Source organism: Emys orbicularis, chromosome 6, assembly GCF_028017835.1.
Source record: "Emys orbicularis isolate rEmyOrb1 chromosome 6, rEmyOrb1.hap1, whole genome shotgun sequence".
In the NCBI taxonomy this organism is placed as follows: Eukaryota; Metazoa; Chordata; order Testudines; family Emydidae; genus Emys; species Emys orbicularis.
In genome coordinates this window covers 68,077,489-68,100,270 of record NC_088688.1, presented here as the reverse complement: position 1 = coordinate 68,100,270, position 22,782 = coordinate 68,077,489, and the positions used below count along the sequence as shown (strand labels likewise).

General features: G+C 46.0%; 1 protein-coding gene across 1 annotated transcript in view; it reads left to right on the top strand.

Moving 5' to 3' along the window:
* FBXL17 (F-box and leucine rich repeat protein 17) overlaps positions 1-22,782 on the top strand; it is a 470,061-nt gene that overhangs the window by 8,239 nt on the left and 439,040 nt on the right. The window contains exons 3-5 of the mRNA XM_065406296.1: positions 7,907-8,029; positions 10,485-10,742; positions 16,183-16,314. Coding sequence (XP_065262368.1) covers positions 7,907-8,029; positions 10,485-10,742; positions 16,183-16,314 — 513 coding nt within the window. The remainder of the gene's footprint in view (positions 1-7,906; positions 8,030-10,484; positions 10,743-16,182; positions 16,315-22,782) is intronic.

Here is a 22,782-nt window from a genome sequence, read left to right as displayed (position 1 = left end):
CTGGTGAACAGTGCAGAGCCAAAGGATGAAGAGATGAGCTGTTGGAGGCTGGCTACCAGCCTCCTTTCCCTGTCATGCATGGTAGGGAAGTAGGTTCTGAGATGGACTGACTGAACAACATTACAACAGCCAGGGCTGGCTCTGGCTTTCTGGCCGCCCCAGCAAAAAAAAATAAAAAACCTGCGGCACGGCCGGAGCCAGGGTTCAGGGGGACTCCCTGCGCGGCAGATGTGCCCCGGCTAGCGGGGGGGAGAGAGAGAAGGGGGGCGGCCAGGGCTTCAGCAGGGCGCTGCCACGCGGCCCCTCCCGCCGTGCCCCCTGCCGGGAGGGCTCCGCACCGCTCCGGTCGGCGGGGAGGGAAGGAGGCGGGCTGCCCTGCACGGCGCTCCCGTCTTCCACGCCGCTGCCCCCTACAGGGCGGCCGGAGCGGAACAACAACGACAATGCGCGGCCGTGCCGCCCTAGGATTGGGCGGCATGCCGCCTCCTACAAGCTGATGCCCCAAGCACCAGCTTGCTCGGCTGGTGCCTGGAGCCGGCCCTGACAACAGCCAAGACTTATGGAGCTGCCTGGAGAGCACAATGAATAATGTGATCAAAAATAATCATTGTTGAATATAATTGATGAATTTCTCAGTTGAACATGCTCATTATGAGCTGTAGTAGTCAGTGCCGTATTATTGCCTAGGCTGACAAGGCCTAGGCCTAGGGCGGCAAATTTGCAGGGGCGGAAGCTCCCCTCCGCGCCCCGTCCCCCTGCTCCAGCTCACCTCCGCCTCCTCTGCAAGCGCGCCGCCGTGTCCTGTTTCTCTCCCCTCCCAGCGCTTGCGCCGCGAAACAGCTGTTTCGCGGGGCAGGGGGGGAGGAGGGGGAACGCTGCATGCTGGGGGAAGAGGCGGGGCCGGGGCTTTGGGGAAGGGATCCAATAGGGGAAGGGAGGGGGCGGAGTTGGGGCAGGGACTTTGGGGAGGGGGTTGGAATGGGGGCGGGAAAAGGGCGGAGTCGGGGCGGGGCCAGGGCGGCAATTATTTCCCGGCCTAGGGGCGGGAAAATTATTAATCCGCCACTGGTAGTAGTAAGTGAGGGAGGAGAAGACGGGATAGAATCACTAAATTACACAGTAATATTTTGTTTATTACTGAATTTGAGCCCTTGTCCTACCGAGTACACATGGGACCATGCCTATATCCTGTGTTCAGTGTTAATACAGTTTTGTGTTCATAATGAACTTTAAAGATGAAAAGCACTATACTATCAGTGCTATGAAATTTATCTAACACTGACTTCAGTTGTGCTCCCTTCTTTGAGGTACCTGAGAGCTGAATAGATTTGCTTTTTTTCATAACTTTTTCCTGTGAAAAGTGTTTTAGAGAAAATATTTTTCTGTCCATGTTGTTACCAGATTTGCCCAATATTTGGTGTATGCTCATTTATTAGGGTTACTTCTCTGGGGGTGGGGTGGGAGGGTGTTATTCTATCGATGTACTGCTTGTGTCACTTGTGTTGTCATGCGGAGCTCTACTTCTCCCTGCTACAAGTTCCCGCCCAGTGGAGCTATCCTGCAGGACCTAGGTTCCCCAGGGCTGGGTTTTTCCAGCCCCAGAATCAGACGAACACACACATTAACAGAGCGCATCTGAGAGGACCGGGTTAATCAGCACTTCCAAGGTGACCCCTTCTATGTCCCTGGACTCAGCAGGCTGGGTCGAGCAGCACTTTCCAAGCTGCCACCCTCATATGTCCCAGGTTCAGCACATCCCTATCCCCACTTTCATGTTACAATTGTTCTGGTAGTAACACAGTTGATGAGCAAACCCCACAGGATTTTTGGGCGCTGCAGGGATCTTTAGTTTAGGAACGAGGAGCGTTGCTGCAGAGCGAGAGAGAGCGCGCGTGTGACCCCCCCCCCCCCCCAGCGTAACCATGGAAGTTATTTATTGCCAGGTGGTAACCATAGGGGAGCCAAACAAACAAAACAGTTATAATATTAAATCTAACTTAAAACTATAACTGATCACACAAATCAGGGTTAGAAGGCTATACCGAGAGAGAGAGCTGGTTTCTCACCACTCTGTGAAGTTTGAACTGGTTGGGGTTCCCAGGTGGTTGTGGTAGCTGAGGCTCCAGAGTGCTGGAGAGAGGCAGAGCCCCCAGCATGATCAGTCACGAAAAGATGAAGTCCCAGTGGAGCGGATGCAGGTTTTGGATCCAGGCATCAGAACCCTTACTTGAGCGTGTGTTGGGAAATAACAATGGTTCAAGGTTTGTTTATGGGTAAACTGATGGCTCAGGGGAGTATACCAAAGTTGTTTTGTTCAGGCTAGACCAGTGGTTTTCAAACTTTTTTTTCTAGGGACCCAGTTGAAGAAAATTGTTGATGCTTGCGACCTATTGGAGCTGGAGATGAGGGGTTTGGGGTGCAGGAGGGGCTCTGGGTTTTGGGGGGGGCTCAGGGCTGGGGCAGGGGCTCAGAGTGTGGGAGGGTTAGGGCTCTGGGCTGGGGGTGCAGGCTCTGGGGTGGGGCTGGGGATGAGGGCTTTGGGGTGCAGGAGAGGCTCCGGGATTTGGGGGAGGGGGGCCTGAGGGCTGGGGCAGGGGGTTGGAGCGCAGGGTCGGGGCGCGGACTTACCTCCGGCAGCTCCCGGTCAGTGGCGCAGCCGGGGTGCAGAGGCAGGCTTCCTGCCTGTCCTGGCACCGCGGACCGCGATGTGCCTGAAGCGGCCAGCAGCAGGTCTGGCTCCTAGGCGGAGGCGTGCAAGCGGCTCTGCATGGCTCTCGCCCAAAGGCACTGCCCCCTCTCCCCTCAGCTCTCATTGGCCGGTTTCCGACATTCCGGTCAGTGGTGCTGACCAGAGCGACCCAGTGCCTTACATGACGCGACCCAGTACTGGGTTGCAACCCGAATTTTGAAAACACTGCTATAAAGGATTTACTGTCTCTGAGCTTTCCACCATTGTGTCTCTTTCATTACTTTCTTTTAAACTTATTGTGGAGTTCCCTAGGAGTAAATAGTAGCAACAGCAAATTATTATTCCTAGGTGGCAGCATCACCAGGACATAGGCTGGAGGGGCCTTGTCTGGCAACAGCAGCAGGGCTAGCAACTTGGGCCTTGGCTACACTTGCGAGTTGCAGCGCTGTAAAGCCGCCCCCAGCGCTGTAACTCACTCCCCGTCCACACTGGCAAGGCATTTGCAGCACTGTATCTCCGTGGTTGCAGCGCTGCATGTACTCCACCTCTCCGAGAGGAATAGCGAGTGCAGCGCTGCCGCTGCAGCGCTGCGGCGCCAGTGTGGCCGCCCAATGCGCTGTGAATGGCCTCCAGAATTATTTGGCAGTATCCCACAATGCCTGTTCTAGCCACTCTGGTCATCAGTTCAAACTCTACTGCCCTGGCCTCAGGTAACCAACCATGTGACCGACCCTTTACATTCCCCGGGAATTTTAAAAATCCCCTTCCTGTTTGCTCAGCCCGGCATGGCGTGGAGTGCTATCAGCGAATCTTTCCAGGTAACCATGCCTCCACGCGCCAAGCGAGCCCCAGCATGGAGCAATGGCGAGTTGCTGGACCTCATCAGTGTTTGGGGGGAGGAAGCTGTACAGTCCCAGCTGCGCTCCAGCCGTAGGAATTACGATACCTTCGGGAAGGTATCAAAGGACATGATGGAAAGGGGCCATGACCGGGACCCCCTGCAGTGCAGGATTAAAGTGAAGGAGCTGCGGAGTGCCTACCGCAAAGCCCGCGATGCAAATGGCCGCTCGGGTGCTCCCCCCGCGACCTGCCGATTCTACAAAGAGCTGGATGCGATACTTGGGGTTAACCCCACCTCCACTCCGAGCACCACCATGGACACTTCAGAGCCGGTGTGGGGGGGGGGGAGGAGGAAGAGGAGGAGGAAAACGGGAGTGATGGTGGTGGGCCTGATGGAGACACCCCGGAATCCCTGCAGCCATGCAGCCAGGAGCTCTTCTCGAGCCAGGAGGAAGGTAGCCAGTCGCAGCGGCCGGTACTTGGTGGAGGACAAACAGAAGAGCAGGATCCCGGTAAGCAGTTTTTTTTTTCGGGAAGTGATTTTTTCGGTGCGGGCTATTTGGGAGAGGAGGGTTAAGCATGCATGCCTAGATGCGGAATAGTGCATTGATGTGGTTTATCACATCGCGGTAATCGGCCTCGGTAGTCTCCTCGAATGTCTCATCCAGAACGTGTGCAATGCGTTTGCGCAGGTTTATCGGGAGAGCCGCCGTGGTCCTTGTCCCAGCCAGGCTAACATGTCCGCGCCACTGTGCCGCGAGGGGAGGGGGGACCATTGCTGCACACAGGCAAGCTGCATATGGGCCAGGGCGGAAGCCGCATTGCAGTAGAATACCCTCCCTTGCTTCCCAGGTCACCCTCAGCAGCGAGATATCATCCAGGACGAACTCCTGTGGAAAATGTTGGGACAGTGTTAAGTGTAGGTGCCCCCTGAAGCTGTTGGCTCTCCCCAAGGCACAGAAACCCAGAGGACAGTGCAGCCCTGAAACAATCAGTCCCCTTTACTCACCATTGTGAGGCTCCCGTGGGATATGTGTGCTCTGTTTCGGACGGGGAAATTATGCTATTGTGTAGACCCTGTGTGTTTTCTACTCCTTAAGTGTGGGGGGGATCATTACTCTGTCTGGTATGAACAATGCTGCCTCTGTTAAATGTTGCATTTTGCCTATACAGCTGCATCAACCTTGAGACCTCAGCCGTCCCTCTTATCGCCTGCTCAGAGACTGCAAAGACTCAGGAAGAGACCGCGAAAAAGCAAAGAAGACATGCTGCAAGGAGTGATGCGGCAATCTATTAAAGAGAATGAGAAAGCACAGGACTGGAGGGAGAGAGAAAGCAGGATCCGCCAGGAAAACGCAGCGCACCGGCGGCAAAGCACCGCGCACCGGCAGCAAAGCACTGATAGGCTCATAAGCATCCTGGAGCGCCAAGCAGATGCTATCCAGGAGCTGGTAGCCATGCAGAAAGAGGAGCAGTACCACAAACGCCACCCCCCCCTACAGCTCTTGTCCCAAAACTCTTTCCGTTGTGCCCCACTGTCACCTCCAACCCACTTTCCCCAACTTCCGTGTTCTTCACGCCACCCGCTGCCTCCAACACCAGTATCTTCGCCACCCAGCCCTGAAAACCACGATCCGTACCCTCTGCACTCAACCCCCATCACCATGCAGTATAGCTATCCTGAAGTGCAGCACTCACTGCACAGCACACCAGACAGGACATATGCAAATCTGTGATTGTACTGTTCCCCACTCCACCCCCTTGTTTCTTTTCAATAAATGGATTCTTTGGCTTTGAAAACATTCTTTATTATTGCATAAAGTAAAAGACTCCTTAGCCCAGGAAATAAACAGGCACTGCAAGTCTGCTTGTCTGCTAAGCAGACACTGATTCCTAAAGATTGGAACTACTGCACTTCACTCCTGTGCAGGGCACCAGATATCACTGCTGGTTTTCAGCCTCAAATTGCTCCCTCAAGGCATCCCTAATCCTTGCAGCCCCGCGCTGGCCCCCTGTAATAGCCCTGCTCTCTGGCTGTGCAAATTCAGCCTCCAGGTGTTGAACCTCGGAGGTCCATGCCTGAGTGAAGCTTTCACCCTTCCCTTCACAAATATTATGGAGGGCACAGCACGCAGATATAACCGCGGGAATGCTGTTTTCAGCCAAGTCCAGCTTCCCATACAGAGATCGCCAGCGGCCCTTTAAACGGCCAAAGGCACACTCCACAGTCATTCGGCACCGGCTCAGCCTGTAGTTGAACCGTTCCTTGCTGCTGTCAAGTCTCCCTGTGTAGGGTTTCATGAGCCACGGCATTAACGGGTAAGCGGGATCTCCAAGGATCACAATGGGCATTTCAACTTCCCCTACCATGATCTTCCGCTCTGGGGAAAAAAGTCCCGGCCTGCATCTTCCTGAACAGCCAAGTGTTCCGAAAGATGCGAGCGTCATGCACCTTTCCGGGCCAGCCTGTGTTAATGTCAATGAAACGCCCACGGTGATCCACAAGCGCCTGGAGAACCATAGAGAAATACCCCTTCCGATTAACGTACTCGGATCCTAGGTGGGGTGGTGCCAGAATAGGAATGTGTGTCCCATCTATCGCCCCTCCACAGTTAGGGAACCCCATTTGTGCAAAGCCATCCACTATTTCCTGCACGTTACCCAGAGTCACGGTTCTTCTGAGTAGGATGCGATTAATGGCCTTGCAAACTTGCATCAACACGATTCCAACGGTCGACTTTCCCACTCCAAACTGGTTTGCAACCGACCGGTAGCTGTCTGGAGTTGCCAGCTTCCAGATTGCAATAGCAACCCGCTTCTCCACTGGCAGGGCAGCTCTCAATCTCGTGTCCTTGCGCCGCAGGGTGGGGGCGAGCTCCTCACACAGTCCCATGAAAGTGGCTTTTCTCATCCGAAAGTTCTGCAGCCACTGCTCGTCATCCCAGACTTCCTTGACGATGTGATCCCACCACTCGGTGCTTGTTTCCCGAGCCCAAAAGCGGCATTCCACGGTGCTGAGCATGTCCGTGAATGCCACAAGCAATTTCGTGTCGTAAGCGTTACGCGGCTCGATAGCATCGTCGGACTCCTCACCCTCGCTCTCACTGTCACTTTGGATCTTAAGGAATAGTTCGACAGCCAAACGTGACGTGCTGGCGAGACTCGTCAGCATACGCCTCAGCAGTTCGGACTCCATTTCCCGCAGACAGATCACGCTGCACTCTGAAACCGTTGAAAGATGGCGCCAAAGGTGGACGGAAACAAAGGGATTTCTGGGATGCGAAGCGATGCATCACGGGGCATTGGGACAGGACCCAGAATCCCCCGCACCCACGCCCCCTTCCCACAACCCACGGCGCCAGAATGGGAAAAGGTGCTCTGTGGGATAGCTGCCCATAATGCACCGCTCCCAATAGCGCTGCAATTGCCGCAAATGTGGCCACGACAGTGCGCTGGGCAGCTGTCAGTGTGGACAGAGTGCAGCGCTTTCCCTACTCAGCTGCACGAAGTCAGGTTTAACTCGCAGCGCTGTACATCGGCAAGTGTAGCCAAGGCCTTAGTAGTAATTGTATACCTGTGCACCTTTTCCCTAAAGCTCTGGTAGCAACTTCTTTCACTTCATTCTGGGCCAATGACTTTTGGCTGACTTTTCATCTCCCACTCATTGTCTCCAAATGTCATGAAAGCTTTTGGCATTTTTTCTTCCATCTTATCTTTTATCATAACCTTCTTTTTTTGCATTACAGCCAAACCTCTGAAAGAGGACAGGGTGTAACTTCTTTCACAACACCTCTGCTCCTATATTCCCTCTGTAGAGTGACACAGATCATTCCATCTTTGCAGATCATGGTGTCTCTGTAGCATTCAAAGCCTCTGGAGTTGGGATAAGGATAACTGCTAATCCTGCACTTGAATCCCTTGCATTGCAGTGATTTGTGTTGCTGAACCTCTGGGCTATCCCTGTGTGTGATCTCTGAGGATGCTTTTTAAAAAATTAATGAACATGTGTTTCAGTTAATAAAGCACTTGTTTAAAAGGTGTGCCATGTCTCAGGCACATGCAGAACATCAGAGTAACACTGTGCATGAACTAAATGTTTAAGTAGAATCCATGCTTTATACTATGTGGTTTATATGACTGAGATAAATATCTCAACAAAGCTGTTTTGTTAGTCCCATTTTTCATCCTTGACTGAACAAGTCTGGGACAAAGAATTGAAACAAATGGCAATTACAACGATATGAATATTTTTCTGTCTGTCTTATACACAGGTTTTTATGATCAACTAATAAGGAAAGCATTTAATTCTGTGTCTCATATATGGTTACCATATCTGACAAGTTTCTTTGTTTTTTTGTTTTTTGTTTTTTTTAACAGATATTTTCCAATTTATCCTTGAATGAGCGCTGCCTTTCAGCATCGTTAGTTTGTAAATACTGGCGTGACCTCTGTTTAGACTTCCAGTTCTGGAAGCAGCTGGATCTCAGTAATCGTCAGCAGGTATGAAGACATAATTGTGAAAAATTGAGTACATTTGGACAATTCAAAATTTGTAAAAACTAAAATCAAAATTGTGAAGTACATGCTGGTAGTTGGTGATCTTTGTTCCTTCACTTTTCAACTTTACTTTTCATGCTAGAAGCAGAAGGTGACTGAATTACGTCTTAATTTAGCTTTTCTAAATGCACTTTTGCTTTACTTTGAAGTCTGTTGTTAAAACAGAATGAAGGTGTTCTCTATTTAAAACAAGCGGTGTGTTACCTGTCATTTATTTGTTGCATGGACTATCACTGTTTAATGGCTCATCCTGGATGAGAGGCCTGCCTTTGTTGAGAATTGGTTGCTACTAGACTTAGTTTTTGTGATCTTTGTCCAGTTGGTACTTGGTTCAGCATAATCTTAGGGAGAGGCATATCTGTGGGTGTGGTTTTTTGTTTTTTGTTTTTTATGACCCTCTTCATCAGTAGAGGGTGCACCACTTAAACATGGAGTCTCAGTGTGTCCCCTAGGTGAACCAAGTCCAGAATTAAATTTGTGAATTCTAGACGGAGCATAAAGTCCATCTTGCTCCTCCCTTAGATTCCTTATGTTGTGTAACAGGACTGAGCCACAGATCCCACTCCCCAGCGGTACCTGGCGGGTTGGCTTAAAATGCCTCGGCCCGCAGGCCGTAGTTTGCCCATCCTTGCTTTATAAGAAGTAAGGTTAAGCCCTGACCTCAGTCTAAAGTGGAGGTATTGTTCTGATGGTCTGATGTAGGGGGCTACTTGTCGAGTTTCCAGTTATGATACTTGACCATTAGTCCACTTGGCTGATTATTTAATATGTTACTAAACCAGTTTTTTTTTAAATACGCATCCTTATGGGTGTGTTTTTCTTGCTTGCTTTTTTTTTTTAAATGATTTTTAGAAGTCACTATTTTACAGATTGTTTATTCCTGTACTGTGCAAGAAATGGAGGCAAATTTTTTATTTTCATCTGCCCATAGCAAAACCAAAATCTCATCCAATGTAAGTGTTGAGTGATGAGCAATTTTGTCAATTTAGCTTGGTTTGGTTTGCTTTGCCTCTATTTTTAAAAATAAACTTTTCTTTCTTGCTGTTAGGGATTTTCTGTCTGTTCATTTGAAAGGACTGGTTTTGTACTGTACTCTGTCCATCTGCTTGGTAAAGCTTTTAATTGATTCATAGGCTTAAACAGCTGGAATTTTGCTGTTTCTACTTTAAAAGATTTATGTTATGCTAATATATTATTGGTTTCAATTGATGAAATGTGTCTAGATGTCAAGGAGATGAGTGCTGTTACTAAGGAACTGCTGTGAAAGGCAGTGCATAGCAATTCCTGGTTAATGATGACTGAGTGTGGGCTAACTGATATTTTTAAAAAATCAAATTTTCTATTTTTTTTTTTTTTTTTAAATGAGAACATTATTTTTAAGAGTCTTTCTATTATTGTTTTTTCCCCGTCAACATATTGGATTTCCAGTTATCAGACTCCAAGCTGCTGCGGTCATTGAAAAACCGGGTACCACTGACATCACTGTAATATTGAGTCGGTAACAGCTATTAGATGGTTGCCAAAAGCTATCCAATACATAGCTTCTTCAGTGAAGAGCAATATCGAGTAATTCCAAGAAGCACGAGCACAATAGCTCTCTATTGTGTTCATAGAAAAGTACCACAACAGGAGTGAGATTAAGACCAGGTCTACACTCAGAAGTTAAGCTATGTCACACGGGTGTGAAAAATCCCAACCCCTGAGCAAGGTAGTTAAGATGACCTAACCACCAATGTAGACCATGGTCAGGGCTGCCCAGAGGATTCATGGGGCCTGGGGCAAAGCAATTTTGGGGGCCCCTTCCATTTAAAAAAAAAAGTTGCAATACTATATTCTCGTGGGGGGCCCCTGCGGGGACTGAGGCCTGGGGCAAATTGCCCCACTTGCGCCCCTCCCCTCCCCCCCCGACCATAGTAGGTCATCAGAAGAATTCTTCCATTGACCTAGCCACCACCTCTTGGGGAGGTGGATTAACTGTACTGATGGGAGCACCCCTCCCATTGCTGGACTGAGTGTCTATGCTGAAGAGTTACAGTGGTGCAGCTGTAGTGTTTCAAGTGCAGACAAGTCCTTATTTTTTTTTCCCCATGAAAGACAGTGCTCCCCTGTTGAGGGTGTGAGCAGGCCGTTTAAAGCTATAGCTTTAATTGTCATCAGGGATTGGGACAGGACTTGTACAAAGGTAACTGTCAAGTTGTTTACAGTAATCCATGCTTGGAATCTGTTAAACAAAACTTTTTCCTCCCCTCCTTTGGGCAAATGCTTCCTGCTGTCAAGTCATAGTACTCGTACATTCACATATGATATCTCCTTCATTACTCTCTCTATACATGTTTTTAATCTAAACTATCAGATGACTATGAGAATATTAAATTGAGAATTTGAATTTTGTTGACAGGTCACTGATGAATTACTGGAAAAAATTGCATCAAGAAGCCAGAACATATCTGAAATCAATATTTCTGATTGTCGCAATGTGTCTGATACAGGAGTGTGTGTGCTAGCATTTAAATGTCCTGGACTTCTAAGGTATACTGCCTACAGATGTAAACAACTTTCGGACACATCTATCATTGCAGTTGCCTCCCAATGTCCTCTACTTCAGAAAGTACATGTAGGCAATCAAGACAGGCTCACTGATCAAGGACTCAAACAGGTAACCTTAAATTTTTGTCAAAGATACCAAAGTTTATGCTGTCTTTTTTGCAGCGATATTAGGTCGTGATGACAGACTTTCTTCTTAAATCAGGCTAGTCCTTTTCAGCTGTATGAAGATGGAGTTCCACAGGTTGACTGTGCATTGTGTGAAGAAATACTTCCTTTTGTTTGTTTTAAACCTGCTGCCTATTTCATTTGGTGACCCCTCGTTCTTGTGTTATGAGAAGGAGTAAACAACACTTCCTTATTTAATTTCTCCACACCAGTCATAATTTTATAGACCTCTATCATACCCCCCGTCATATCTTTTCCAAGCTGAAAAGTCTGTCTTATTACTTTCCTCATACGAAAGCTGTTCCATACCCCTAATAATTTTTGTGCCCTTTTCTGAACCTTTTCCAATTTCACTACATCTTTTTTGAGATGGGATGACATCTGCACACAGTATTAAAGATGTGGGCATACCATAGATTTATACAGAGGCAATATATTTTCTGTCTTACTATCATCTATCCCTTTGTTAATGATTCCCAACATTCTGTTTGCTTTTTGACTGCCGCTGCACATGGAGTGAATGTTTTCCGAGAACTATCCACAAGGACTCCAAGATCTTTCTTGAGTGGTATCCAGGGTGGATTTGACTTAAATCATGATTTAAATCACTAGTCAGGAAGACTTGATTTAATCATGGCTTTCTACATAAAAGTGCGTTCTTGTTGGTTGTTATAACCTTAATACATATTCTTTACAACTCAGAGATAGACGTAGGTTTCATTTTTAGAAGGTATACACTATACATTTTTAAACAGTGATTTATTTTGAAAACTTTTCAGATTAGTTTTACAGCTACAGTATATCAGAAAATGAATGATTGTTTGGTTATTTCATTTACCAAAGGTAATTGAAGCCAATATTTATGAAGTCATTGGGAGGTGAACTATCTCCAATTCAATGGGTTAATCGTTAATATTTGGAGGATTTTCTTGGCATCCTGTATTAGGAGGAGAACATCACCAGACAGAAAGTGGGGGGGAGGGATAGCTCAGTGGTTTGAGCATTGGCCTGTTAAACCCAGGGTTGTGAGTTCAATCCCTGAGGGGGCCACTTAGGGATCTGGGACAAAAATCAGTACTTGGTCCTGCTAGTGAAGGCAGGGGGCTGGACTCAATGACCTTTCAAGGTCCCTTCCGGTTCTAGGATATCTCCATTAATTTAATTTAGAATTTAGACATTTAAATTGTTTTATTTAACCAAAACACAAACGTTGTGTATTCTGGATTTTTTTTCTGCAACAGCAAACATATAATGTTTTAACAAAACAAGCATATGTCCCTCGCTTCTCACATTTATCTCCAGACTTCTTCTCCTTGTCCAGATCTATTCTGCCCCCAACAATCTTATATTCATTGAACTTTTTGAAACTTTGCACTTTTAGAGAGAGGTCAGGGATTGACTCTGTGTACACAAATTTGCAGAGGGACATTGAGCTGAGGTCTGTTATTTCTCACCTCTGTATATTTATTTATTTAAAAACATTTTTGCTGTTAACAAGCATTTTCCTCTGGAGACACAAATCCACAGTTTGAGAACTGCAAAACTAAGCATCTCTGATGGTATCTTCTAGACTGAGCCCCATTGGGTAGATAGAAAGATTAACCTAAATAATCTATACAGAAGCCTGTGGAACCCCATAAGATTGGGTCCCTAATCCATGAACTACTGGAACATATTTATAAAACTTTTCTTAAACATTACATGAATATAAAGTTATTTTTCCTCCCTTGGTATCCTGCTGTTAATTGAATTGTCTTGTTAGACTGACCTCACACTTGGTAAGGCAACTCCCATCCTTTCATGTATTTATACCTGCTCTTGTATTTTCCACTCCATACATCTAGCCCATGAAAGCTTATGCCCAAATAAATTTGTTAGTCTCTAAGGTGCCAAAAGGACTCCTCATCGTTTTTGCTGATACAGACTAACATACCTACCACTCTGAAACCTGTAGTTGATCAAGTTTCCCTGAAGGGGGATAGTGAACAAAGAGAGTGGAAAATCTCCAGGAGCAGCACAAAGAAACAACCTGGAGTTGGTGGGTGAATATATAAACTTGAGAGACTTTCAGAGACCTTCAAGAAGCTATTGGCAGGAGAGAGGAAGAGATGAGCATATTTTCCCTGGCAGCAGAAGAGGTCTGGTTTAACTGCAGGACAGCCAAGGTCAGAGAAAGCTAACTGACCTAGAAAGCTTCGTGATTCTGAAGAGAAGCCATGAGTTGCTGGAGAAAGGCCATGGATGCCCCAGGGGACTCTTCACCAAGCCCAAAGAACTCTCCAGAGTGGTGAGGAACCTGAGGCTGGGACATGCATGAGTGTGTGTGTGTGTGTGTGTGTGTGTGGTTTTGTGCAGCTTCATGTATTTCTCATGCTACCTAAGTAAAGCTACTGATATTCTTAGACTACAGTGCAAAATCTGTGTCCTTGCTGACTTTCACTATTGTGTGACCTGGAAGCATTAAATTGTAAACCCAGAAGTGCCTATATTGCTGGGAGAGGATGTGCTTAAGTACAGTGGGGAGAGCTGGAGTGGTCAACACTGGTCCTGTAACCTAAGCATTTGGACTGCAGAGTCTCCATTCTCGGAAGGAGGTGCTATGCAGAGGATCTGTAACCTGAGTGTGCCTAGAGGCCCTAAGCCAGGGGTGGTGCCTGGACTCTGTTCAGACTTAGGAGCGTTAAAAAAGCCCACAGGGCCCAATGAGGTGGGCATCAAACACAGTAGATTGGGGAGTGCCCAGCAAGAGGAGGAGTTCTGCCAAGTCTTGGAAAAGAAGGCACTTGGAAAAGAAAACATTTGCACTTCATACTTCTACAGCACAGGAGACCTACAGATATAGGCAAAAGAACAAAAACCTATATGTGATTCCTTCTTAGAGTCCTCAGCACTCCTGAGTGTTCATGGGGGTTTTGATTATTGTCCTGGGAGGAGTCCAAGCCCTCACTCTTCCAGTGTATCTTCTCTTTTTGGAGATGGTATGGTTCCCTGGTGCAGAAAGCATCTTTCTTTAAATATCAGTCTGTGAACCTTTACTTGCTTCTTTCCTTACGCTGTTTTTCTTCTGTGCTCCAGCCCTGGAAGTGAGAGTGCTGGCAGAGAGAGTCTTTAAAAGTCAGTGGCTTAGCCACCAGCCCTCATTATACCAGCAGGGTAGGACCGTCCAAAGTCGATGGCCCTATTTCAGCTTCTCATGCAGTCTGTTTTTTGCCACATAATGGAGGTTCTAATCTGCACTGACTGTTACAAGTATACTTGGTGTTCATGAAATCAAATGGAATTCACAATTGCGCAAAGATGTTCTCCGAACTGTTGGTCTCTTCTCATCTCCAGATTAGTTTAAATCTCATTGAGTAATGTTGGTCTAATCTTAAATTATGGTAAATGGTGACTATTTTTAGTACATGAAAAATAATGGGGAATATTAGAAGAAATAATTAAAACAGTATATCCAACATCAAATGATGTTTAACGCATCAGTCCACACAAAATCATTAGTTTGTCTTAACTCATGAGCTAAAAAATAAATGTTTAGGTTCTTTTTATTGGCCTTTTGCTTTCTGAGCCTTCAGGATACATGTCACATTTTTTTCAGGCTTTTCTCTGTAACTATAAGGGATTAGGACTTGTTTTCTAAATGAGAGCTGAAATTCTCAGCCCCAGAAGCTTGGGCTTTAAGTAAAATATTAAATATCAGGAGACTTATAATAAAACTTCCAGAATTTGCTACAGGTGTTAACTTTCCTAATTACAACCTAGTTTTTTAAATATATACGCTGGCTGAATGCGGCTAATGATTTAACTGAATTGAAGGACAGCAAGCCAGCTCTTTAACAACGTTTCTCACATTTTAAAAAAATAACAAATTTTATTTTAAAATCACCAGAACTTTTTTTTGTCCATAGCTCAAAGTACTAGAAGTTTGGGGAAGATGTACTTTATTGTGTGTATGAAATAAAGAAGTTGAATCCTTATTAAAGGGGAAAAACTGATCTCAGCCTTAATAGAGGCACTACTGCATATCTATAAAATATATAAACACATTGTAGCTGCAGTCCTGAATGGGACTGCACAACTTCTTTACTTCCATATCTGAGGAGTTTCTAAAACACATGAATAAGAGTTTTGTTCAGATTCTTCCATGTGTGTTCTTAGAAAACAAACTAATCGCTGGGAGCGTTTTTTGGCTTCTCATGCAGGAAATACAAGTACATTATCTGGGTTATTTAATACTGTTTGGCTCTTTTTCATCAATGAAGGAAACTAAAATGAAAAGAAAAAATAGGTATAAGAATACTCTTTTTAAAATTTTAATAGTTTTCTTCAACTCACCTGATTACTCTGAAAATCAGTTTAGGATCATATATATTTATTTATGGTCAGCAGGAGCTGTTGGTTCTCAATTTTCTTTACAAGGGTCTGTGTGATAGTACATCTCTACCCCGATATAATGCGACCCGATGTAACATGAATTCGGATATAAAGTGGTAAAGCAGCACTCCGGGGGGGCGGGGCTGCGCACTCCGGCAGATCAAAGCAAGTTCGATATAACGCGGTTTCACCTATAATGCGGTAAGATCTTTTGGCTCCCGAGGACAGCGTTATATTGGGGTAGAGGAGTATATTGAACCAAGTTTCCTGGTCAGTCAATGAAGGGGCTCTGGAAAAACTGCCTGTTACCTCTGAACTTTTTGAGGTCATCTTTGCTTTCAGGAAGTTGTTTTTATTTGCCATTGGTTGCACAGTTGGCTGCTAGGTCTGCAGTTAGTTGTTCGTTTTCCCAACTGCTGCCTATAAACCCCCCATTTTCTCTTCAGTGGTTACTTTGGCACCTAGCTATTAATTTAATCAATTGACAAGTAATTTTATCTCAAATGTGCCATTATATTATAAATTTTGGCTATTATGCCTGAGTTTTTCAAGGCTTGGCTGCCATTTGGAACTAAGCTTTGAGTATCTAACTTGCAGAATGAATGAGAAAGTTCATTGATTCTGACTGCTTTTATTCTTGTTAGGTATGCCTCTCAAAGCTTAAGGAGGATTAGAAATAATGAAGATATATTTTAAACTGGTATTTACAACAAAATTATATATTAAAACAAATGTGTTTGGAATTGGTGTGGGGCACAATCATCCTGGGCTGCTCAAAGTTGTCCTGTCAGAAATCTGATTTTCCTAGGCAATGTTGTAAACTCCTTCTTAGAGGTTCTTCAATTGCATCAGACTATATAGGAACACAACAATAATTTTTTCTTGTTTGTGAATAATACTAGTGTATTTTCCAGATGAGCATATGCTTCAAAAACATGCTACAAATAAGTTCATATTCTTGTATGTTTGCTGTTTTTCTTTAAGTATTAACATATTAATTTATTTACTTGCAGCTGGGCTCAAAGTGCAAAGAACTGAAAGACATTCATTTTGGCCAGTGTTACAAGATCTCAGATGAAGGAATGATCATTATAGCTAAAGGATGTCTGAAGTTGCAAAGAATATACATGCAGGAAAACAAATTAGTAAGTACCTGTTGAAATATATGTAGTTTTAAAAAATGCTCATGCTGTCATTTGTCCTATCCTGTTTCCAACTTTTCAGCATCAATATTTTCTCTAGATTTTAATTCTGAATGCTATTTCTAAATAAATAATTTTTTTGAAGTTGCTAAAACAACTTCTCCCTAATTTGAGGTTTTCAGTTCTCTATAGATAACACAGCTGCTGACTGACAAACTGAATGTCAAAACTCTTTTGGTATGTACTGATTAATCCTCTTGGAGGACAGCATATCTAACACCACTCCAGTTAAGTGTGTGTTTTTGCACTTGTTGCAGACTTTTTTTTTTTTTTTTAAACTGCTTCAGTCTAGAAATAAATTGCTTATAAAATGTGTTCAGGCATCATATAGAGAAGATAAGAACAGGTCAAGTCCATTCAAAATCTTGTGCAATAATTAAACAACGTATTGGTAAGAGTGTAACAGGAAGTCAGTGCCACTTTCTCTGAAGTTTCAGATGCGTAGTTTTTTGTAATGCCTGATCAGAAATACTTGCAAGTACAACAATTTAGTAGTCTAATCTGGAAATGTGAAACTATATCTCAATCAGGTTCCAGTAGAGCAATGTTCTTTAGATGATAAAAGGCAGATATAACTGTGAAAATAACATTTCTTGAAGAGTAATACAGGGTCTTTTGTGACCTAGATATTGGAGGCCATCTCTGAAGTGACAAGTTGTTACCATCAAAGCCAGCAACTGCTGAAAGCAATAGGGTAGAGCAGGGATGGGCAACTTTTGGCACGCGGCCCGTCAGGGAAGTCCGCTGGTGGGCCGGGACAGTTTGTTTACCTGCAGCGTCCACAGGTTTGGCCGATCGGTTTGCCATTCCAGGCCAATGGGGGCTGCGGGATGCGGCGCGGGCCAAGGGATGTGCTGGCTGCTGCTTCCTGCAGCCCCCAACACTCCAGAATCCATTGGCGGGGGAAAAGGTGTTTTTTTGTTCCCCCCTCCCCCCCCCCCCAGGCTGTTTTTTTGCTTAGAGTTGCATTTAATGGTGCTCCAAGGAAAGCCAGAAAAAACAAACTCTGCCAGATGTGAAGACCCACAGTTTGTGTATAATAGCATATGTAGATTTCAATAAGTAGTAACTGCAGTTGTGCACACCAGGTTATTTTATGTGTATGTGTAACTAGCTGCTATTTGCATAATCACTGTAAATATATGGTTATGCAGTTCCTTGTGTAATTTTACCCTCTGTGTACCTGTTTTATTTTAATTACGGCATCTGTCTTTACCCATTGTATTTTCATATTTCTCACCTGAAATCATAGTCCTTGATTTGTGACATCCTAACTATTTGCATTAGGGAATTTTCATAAAAACAAGAATTTTGCTACACAATAATTCAATTTATTTCTGAAATTATAATTTTCTATTAGGGTCATTGTAGAGCATTCATTTTTGAAATTTTAATCTTCTACTAGGGACATTGTAGACAGATTTATCCATTGACTGCTTCCCTCATTCTCTAGCAAAATAATTTTAAAAAATGCAAGACACATAATTTGTATACATATATCCTTTTTCTTCTTTGTAATTGTTTTATGGACGAACATCCTATAGAAAAGCTGTTTTCATTCTAAACGTTCTGTTGTGGCTTCAGTCTACAAGATTGCAGAGCAACTCCCTTCTTTCTCTAAGGGTATGTCTACACTACGGGATTAATCCGAATTTATATAATTCGAATTTTGGAAACAGATTGTGTAAAGTCGAATGTATGCGGCCACACTAAGCACATTAATTCGGTGGTGTACTGGGGCTAGCGTCGATTTCTGGAGCGTTGCACTGTGGGTAGCTATCCCATAGTTATCCCATAGTTCCCGCAGTCTCCTCCGCCCATTGGAATTCTGGGTTGAGATCCCAGTGCCTGATGGGACAAAAAACATTGTCGCGGGTGGTTCTGGGTATATCCTCCCCCCTCTCCAGGGAAGCAACGGCAGACAACCATTTCGCGCCTTTTTCCTGGGTGAACAGTGCAGACGCCATACAACGGCAAGCATGGAGCCCGCTCAGCTCAAGACAGCAGTCATGAACATTGTAAATACCTCGCGCGTTATCGTGCAGTTTATGCTGAACCAGAACCTGCAAAACCAGGCGGCGAGGAGTAGGCTACGGCAGCGCGGCGGCGAGAGTGATGAGGATATGGACGTGGAATTCTATCGAACCGCGGGACCCGGTGCTTTGGAGATCATGCTGTTAATGGGGCAGGTTATAGCCGTGGAACGCCGATTCTGGGCCCGGGAAACAAGCACAGACTGGTGGGACCGCATAGTGTTGCAGGTGTGGGACAATTCCCAGTGGCTGTGAAACTTTCGCGTGCATAAGGGCACTTTCTTGGAACTTTCTGACTTGCTTTCCCCTGCCCTGAAGCGCCAGAATACCAAGATGAGAGCAGCCCTCACAGTTGAGAAGCGAGTGGCGATAGCCCTGTGGAAGCTTGCAATGCCAGACAGCTACCGGTCAGTCAGGAATCAATTTGGAGTGGGCAAATCTACTGTGGGGGCTGCTGTGATGCAAGTAGCCAAAGCAATCACTGAGGTGCTGCTACAAAAGGTAGTGACTCTGGGAGATGTGCAGGTCATAGTGGATGGCTTTGCTGCAATGGGATTCCCTAACTGTGGTGGGGCGATAGATGGAACCCACATCCCTATCTTGGCACCGGAGCACCAGGGTACCCAGTACATAAACCGCAAGGGGTACTTTCCAATGGTGCTGCAAGCACTTGTGGATCACAAGGGACGTTTCACTAACATCAACGTGGGCTGGCCGGAAAGGGTTCATGATGCTCGCGTCTTCAGGAACACTACTCTGTTTAAAGGGCTGCAGCAAGGGACTTACTTCCCGGACCAGAAAATAACCGTTGGGGATGTTGAAATGCCAATAGTTATTCTTGGGGACCCAGCCTAACCCTTAATGCCATGGCTCATGAAGCCATACACAGGCAGCCTGGACAGGAGTCAGGAGCTGTTCAACTACAGGCTGAGCAAGTGCAGAATGGTGGTAGAATGTGCATTTGGCCGTTTAAAAGGTCGCTGGCGATCGCTACTGACTTGCTCAGACCTCAGCCAAACCAATCTCCCCATTGTTATTTCTGCTTGCTGTGTGCTCCACAATCTCTGTGAAAGTAAGGGGGAGACCTTTATGGCGGGGTGGGAGGCTGAGGCAAATCGCCTGGCTGCTGATTACGCGCAGCCAGACACCAGGGCGATTAGAAGAGCACACCAGGAAGCGCTGTGCATCAGAGAAGCTTTGAAAACCAGTTTCATGACTGGCCAGGCTACAGTGTGAAATTTCTGTTTGTTTCTCCTTCATGAAAACCCACCCCCTTTATTGACTCATTCTCTGTAAGGAACCCACCCTCCCCGTTCCCCCAGCTTGCTTTCAAAGGAAATAAAGTCACTGTCGTTTAAAAATCACGTATTCTTTATTAAGTGATTATAAACATAGGGAGAGAACCAACAAGGTAATCTGGGTGAGGTTTGGGAGGAGGATAGGAGGGAAGTAAAAGGCCACTGAACAAATTCAATATAATGACAGCCTTTTGGTTGGGCTGTCCACTGGGGTGGAGTGGGAGGGTGCACGGAGCCTCCCCCCCCCCGCGTTCTTACACGTCTGGGTGAGGAGGATATGGAACATGGTGAGGGGGGAGGGAGGTTATACAGCGGCTGCAGCGGCAGTCTGTTATCCTGCTGCCGTTCCTGAAGCTCCACCAGACGCCGGAGCATGTCCGTTTGATCACGCAGCAGCCCCAGCGTTGCAGCCTGCCACCTCTCATCTTGAGCGTCCCTCATGACCTCACGTTCACTGGCATCTTTCCTAAATTTAGATACCGTGTCCTTCCACTCATTGAAATGAGCTCTTTCATTGCGGGTGCATTCCATTATTTCCGTGAACATCTCATCTCGCGTCCTGTTTCTACGCCGACGCCTTATCTGAGATAGCCTTCGGGACGGAGGAGGGAGGCTTGAAACATTTGCAACTGCTGGACGGAGGGTTGAAAAAAAGGAGAGAAGTTTATAAAATGATACATTTTACAGAACAATGCTTATACTCTTTCATGGTGAACAACACTATTCACATTACATAGCACATGTGATTTCAGTACAAGGTCGCATTTTCCATCTTAATATTGAGTGCCTGTGGCTTTGGTGTTAGAGATCACAGACGCAGGTCCGGGCAACAGAATTCAGCTTGCATGCATGCAGCCATGGTAAGCCATTGTCTTTCGGCTTCTGCGCCCTCCTTTCCCACATACCAAGCAAAGCCCGTTGACTGCTGCGGTTTTCCTGTTAACCTTCAGCAGCAGAAAACAAACTAACCCCACCCCCCATCCAATTCTCTGGGATGATCGCTGTACCCCTCCCCCCACCGCGTGGCTGGTAACAGGGAAGATCCCTGCTAGCCAAACGTGAAAAGTTCAGGGCCAATTCCCCCCACCCTGCGCTTGGCTAACTGCAGGGAAGGATTTCTTTTCAGCCACAGGCAAACAGCCCAGTAGGAACGGCCACCTCTGTCCCCTTAATTAAATTCCCGTATTTCAACCAGGTTACCATGAGCAATATCACTCTCCTGAGGATTACACAGCAAGATAAAGAATGGATGTTGCTTGAATGCCAGCAAACACCGGGACCATATGCTGCCAGGCTTTGTCATGCAATGATACCAGATTACTTGCTGCAAGCATGGCGCGGTCAAGTGTCCTACCATGGAGGACGGAATAAGGCTGCACTGCCCAGAAACCTTGTGGCAAGGCTTTTGGAGTACCTCCAGGAGAGCTTCATGGAGATGTCCCTGGAGGATTTCCGCTCCATCCCCAGACACGTTAACAGACTTTTCCAGTAGCTGTACTGGCTGCGACTGCATCCCAAGTCCTCAGGGCAAAGAAGTAATTAAACGCTTGCTTTTAAAACAAGTTTTATATTTTAAAAGGTAAACTCACCTGAGGTCCCTTCCATGGGGTCATGGTCTTGGATACTGGCTTGGGAGGGTTGGGAGGGTACTTCAGTCAGGCTGAGAAAAAGATCCTGGCTGTTGGGGAGAACGGAGTGCTGGGTGCTCTCCGCAAGCTCATCCTCCTCCTCCTCCTCCTCCTCTTCCCCATCTGCAGAATTCTCAGGTGTAGCTGATGAGATTATCCCCGCCTGGGAATCCACGGTCACAGGTGGGGTAGTGGGGGCGGCCCCCCCTAGAATTGCATGCAGCTTGGTGTAGAAGCGACATGTCTGCGGCTTACCCGGAGCAACCGTTTGCCTCCTTTGTTTTTTGATAGGCTTGTCTGAGCTCCTTGACTTTCACGCGGCACTGATCTGAGTCCCTATTGTGGCCTCTCTCCATCATGCCCTTGGAGATTTTTTCAAAAGTTTTGGCATTTCGTCTTTTCGAACGAAGTTCTGCTAGCACTGAATCCTCTCCCCATATAGCGATCAGATCCAGTACCTCCCGTACGGTCCATGCTGGTGCTCTTTTTCGATTATCAGCCTGCATGGTTACCTGTGCTGATGAGCTGAGCTATCTGTGGTCACCTGTGCTCTCCACGCTGGGCAAACAGGAAATGAAATTCAAATGTTCGTGGGGCTTTTCCTGTCTACCTGGCCAGTGCATGCGAGTTCAGATTGCTGTCCAGAGCGGTCACAATGGTGCACTCTGGGACAGCTCCCGGAGGCCAATACCATCGAATTGCGGCCACAATAACCCTAATTCGAAATGACAATATCGATTTTGGCGCTACTCCGCTCGTCGGCGTGGAGTACAGCAATCGATTTTAAGAGCCCTTTATTTCGAAATAAATGGTTCGTTGTGTGGACGGGTGCAGGGTTAATTCGACTTAAAGCTGCTAAATCCGAATTAGTCATAGTGTAGACCAGGCCTAAGAAGTTGAAAATATGTACATTTCATTGGCTGTTCCTTCTAATATGAAACTGTGTAGTAGTGCAGCATAGAGTGCTCCCTGGTGGCTGAGATTGCACGTGGACTCATCTCAGACTTTTAGTTATGTTAAAAAACAAACAAACAAAACTAGAAAGCTTCAAGTTTACAGTGAAAATAAACTCATTAGTAAAAATTCAGCTTTTGTATCAAATGCATAAACAGTATACGCTGGTCCCTGTTTAATCTGTGATTCTGCTTCTGTGGGATCCACTCCTTCTTTCAGAATTCTACTCCAGAATCAGAGGTGTCATTTAAAAACCCCAAAATTAGCCTTTTCATTTGCTAAAATAACAGTTGAGAATGTAGATGCAATGTTACTATGCTTAGTCAGCGGGCTGAATTCTTCTCTGCTTCAGAACTTGGGTTAATGCAGGGAAGGTGGGGCAACATCAAGGAGCTGGTTGCAGCTCCCTGGTACTCTGCAATCCAGCCCTGGCATAAATTGGAGCTGTTCTTACTTATGGCAGTGGTATAAGATCCCTTGCTGACCTTAAGCTAGTGG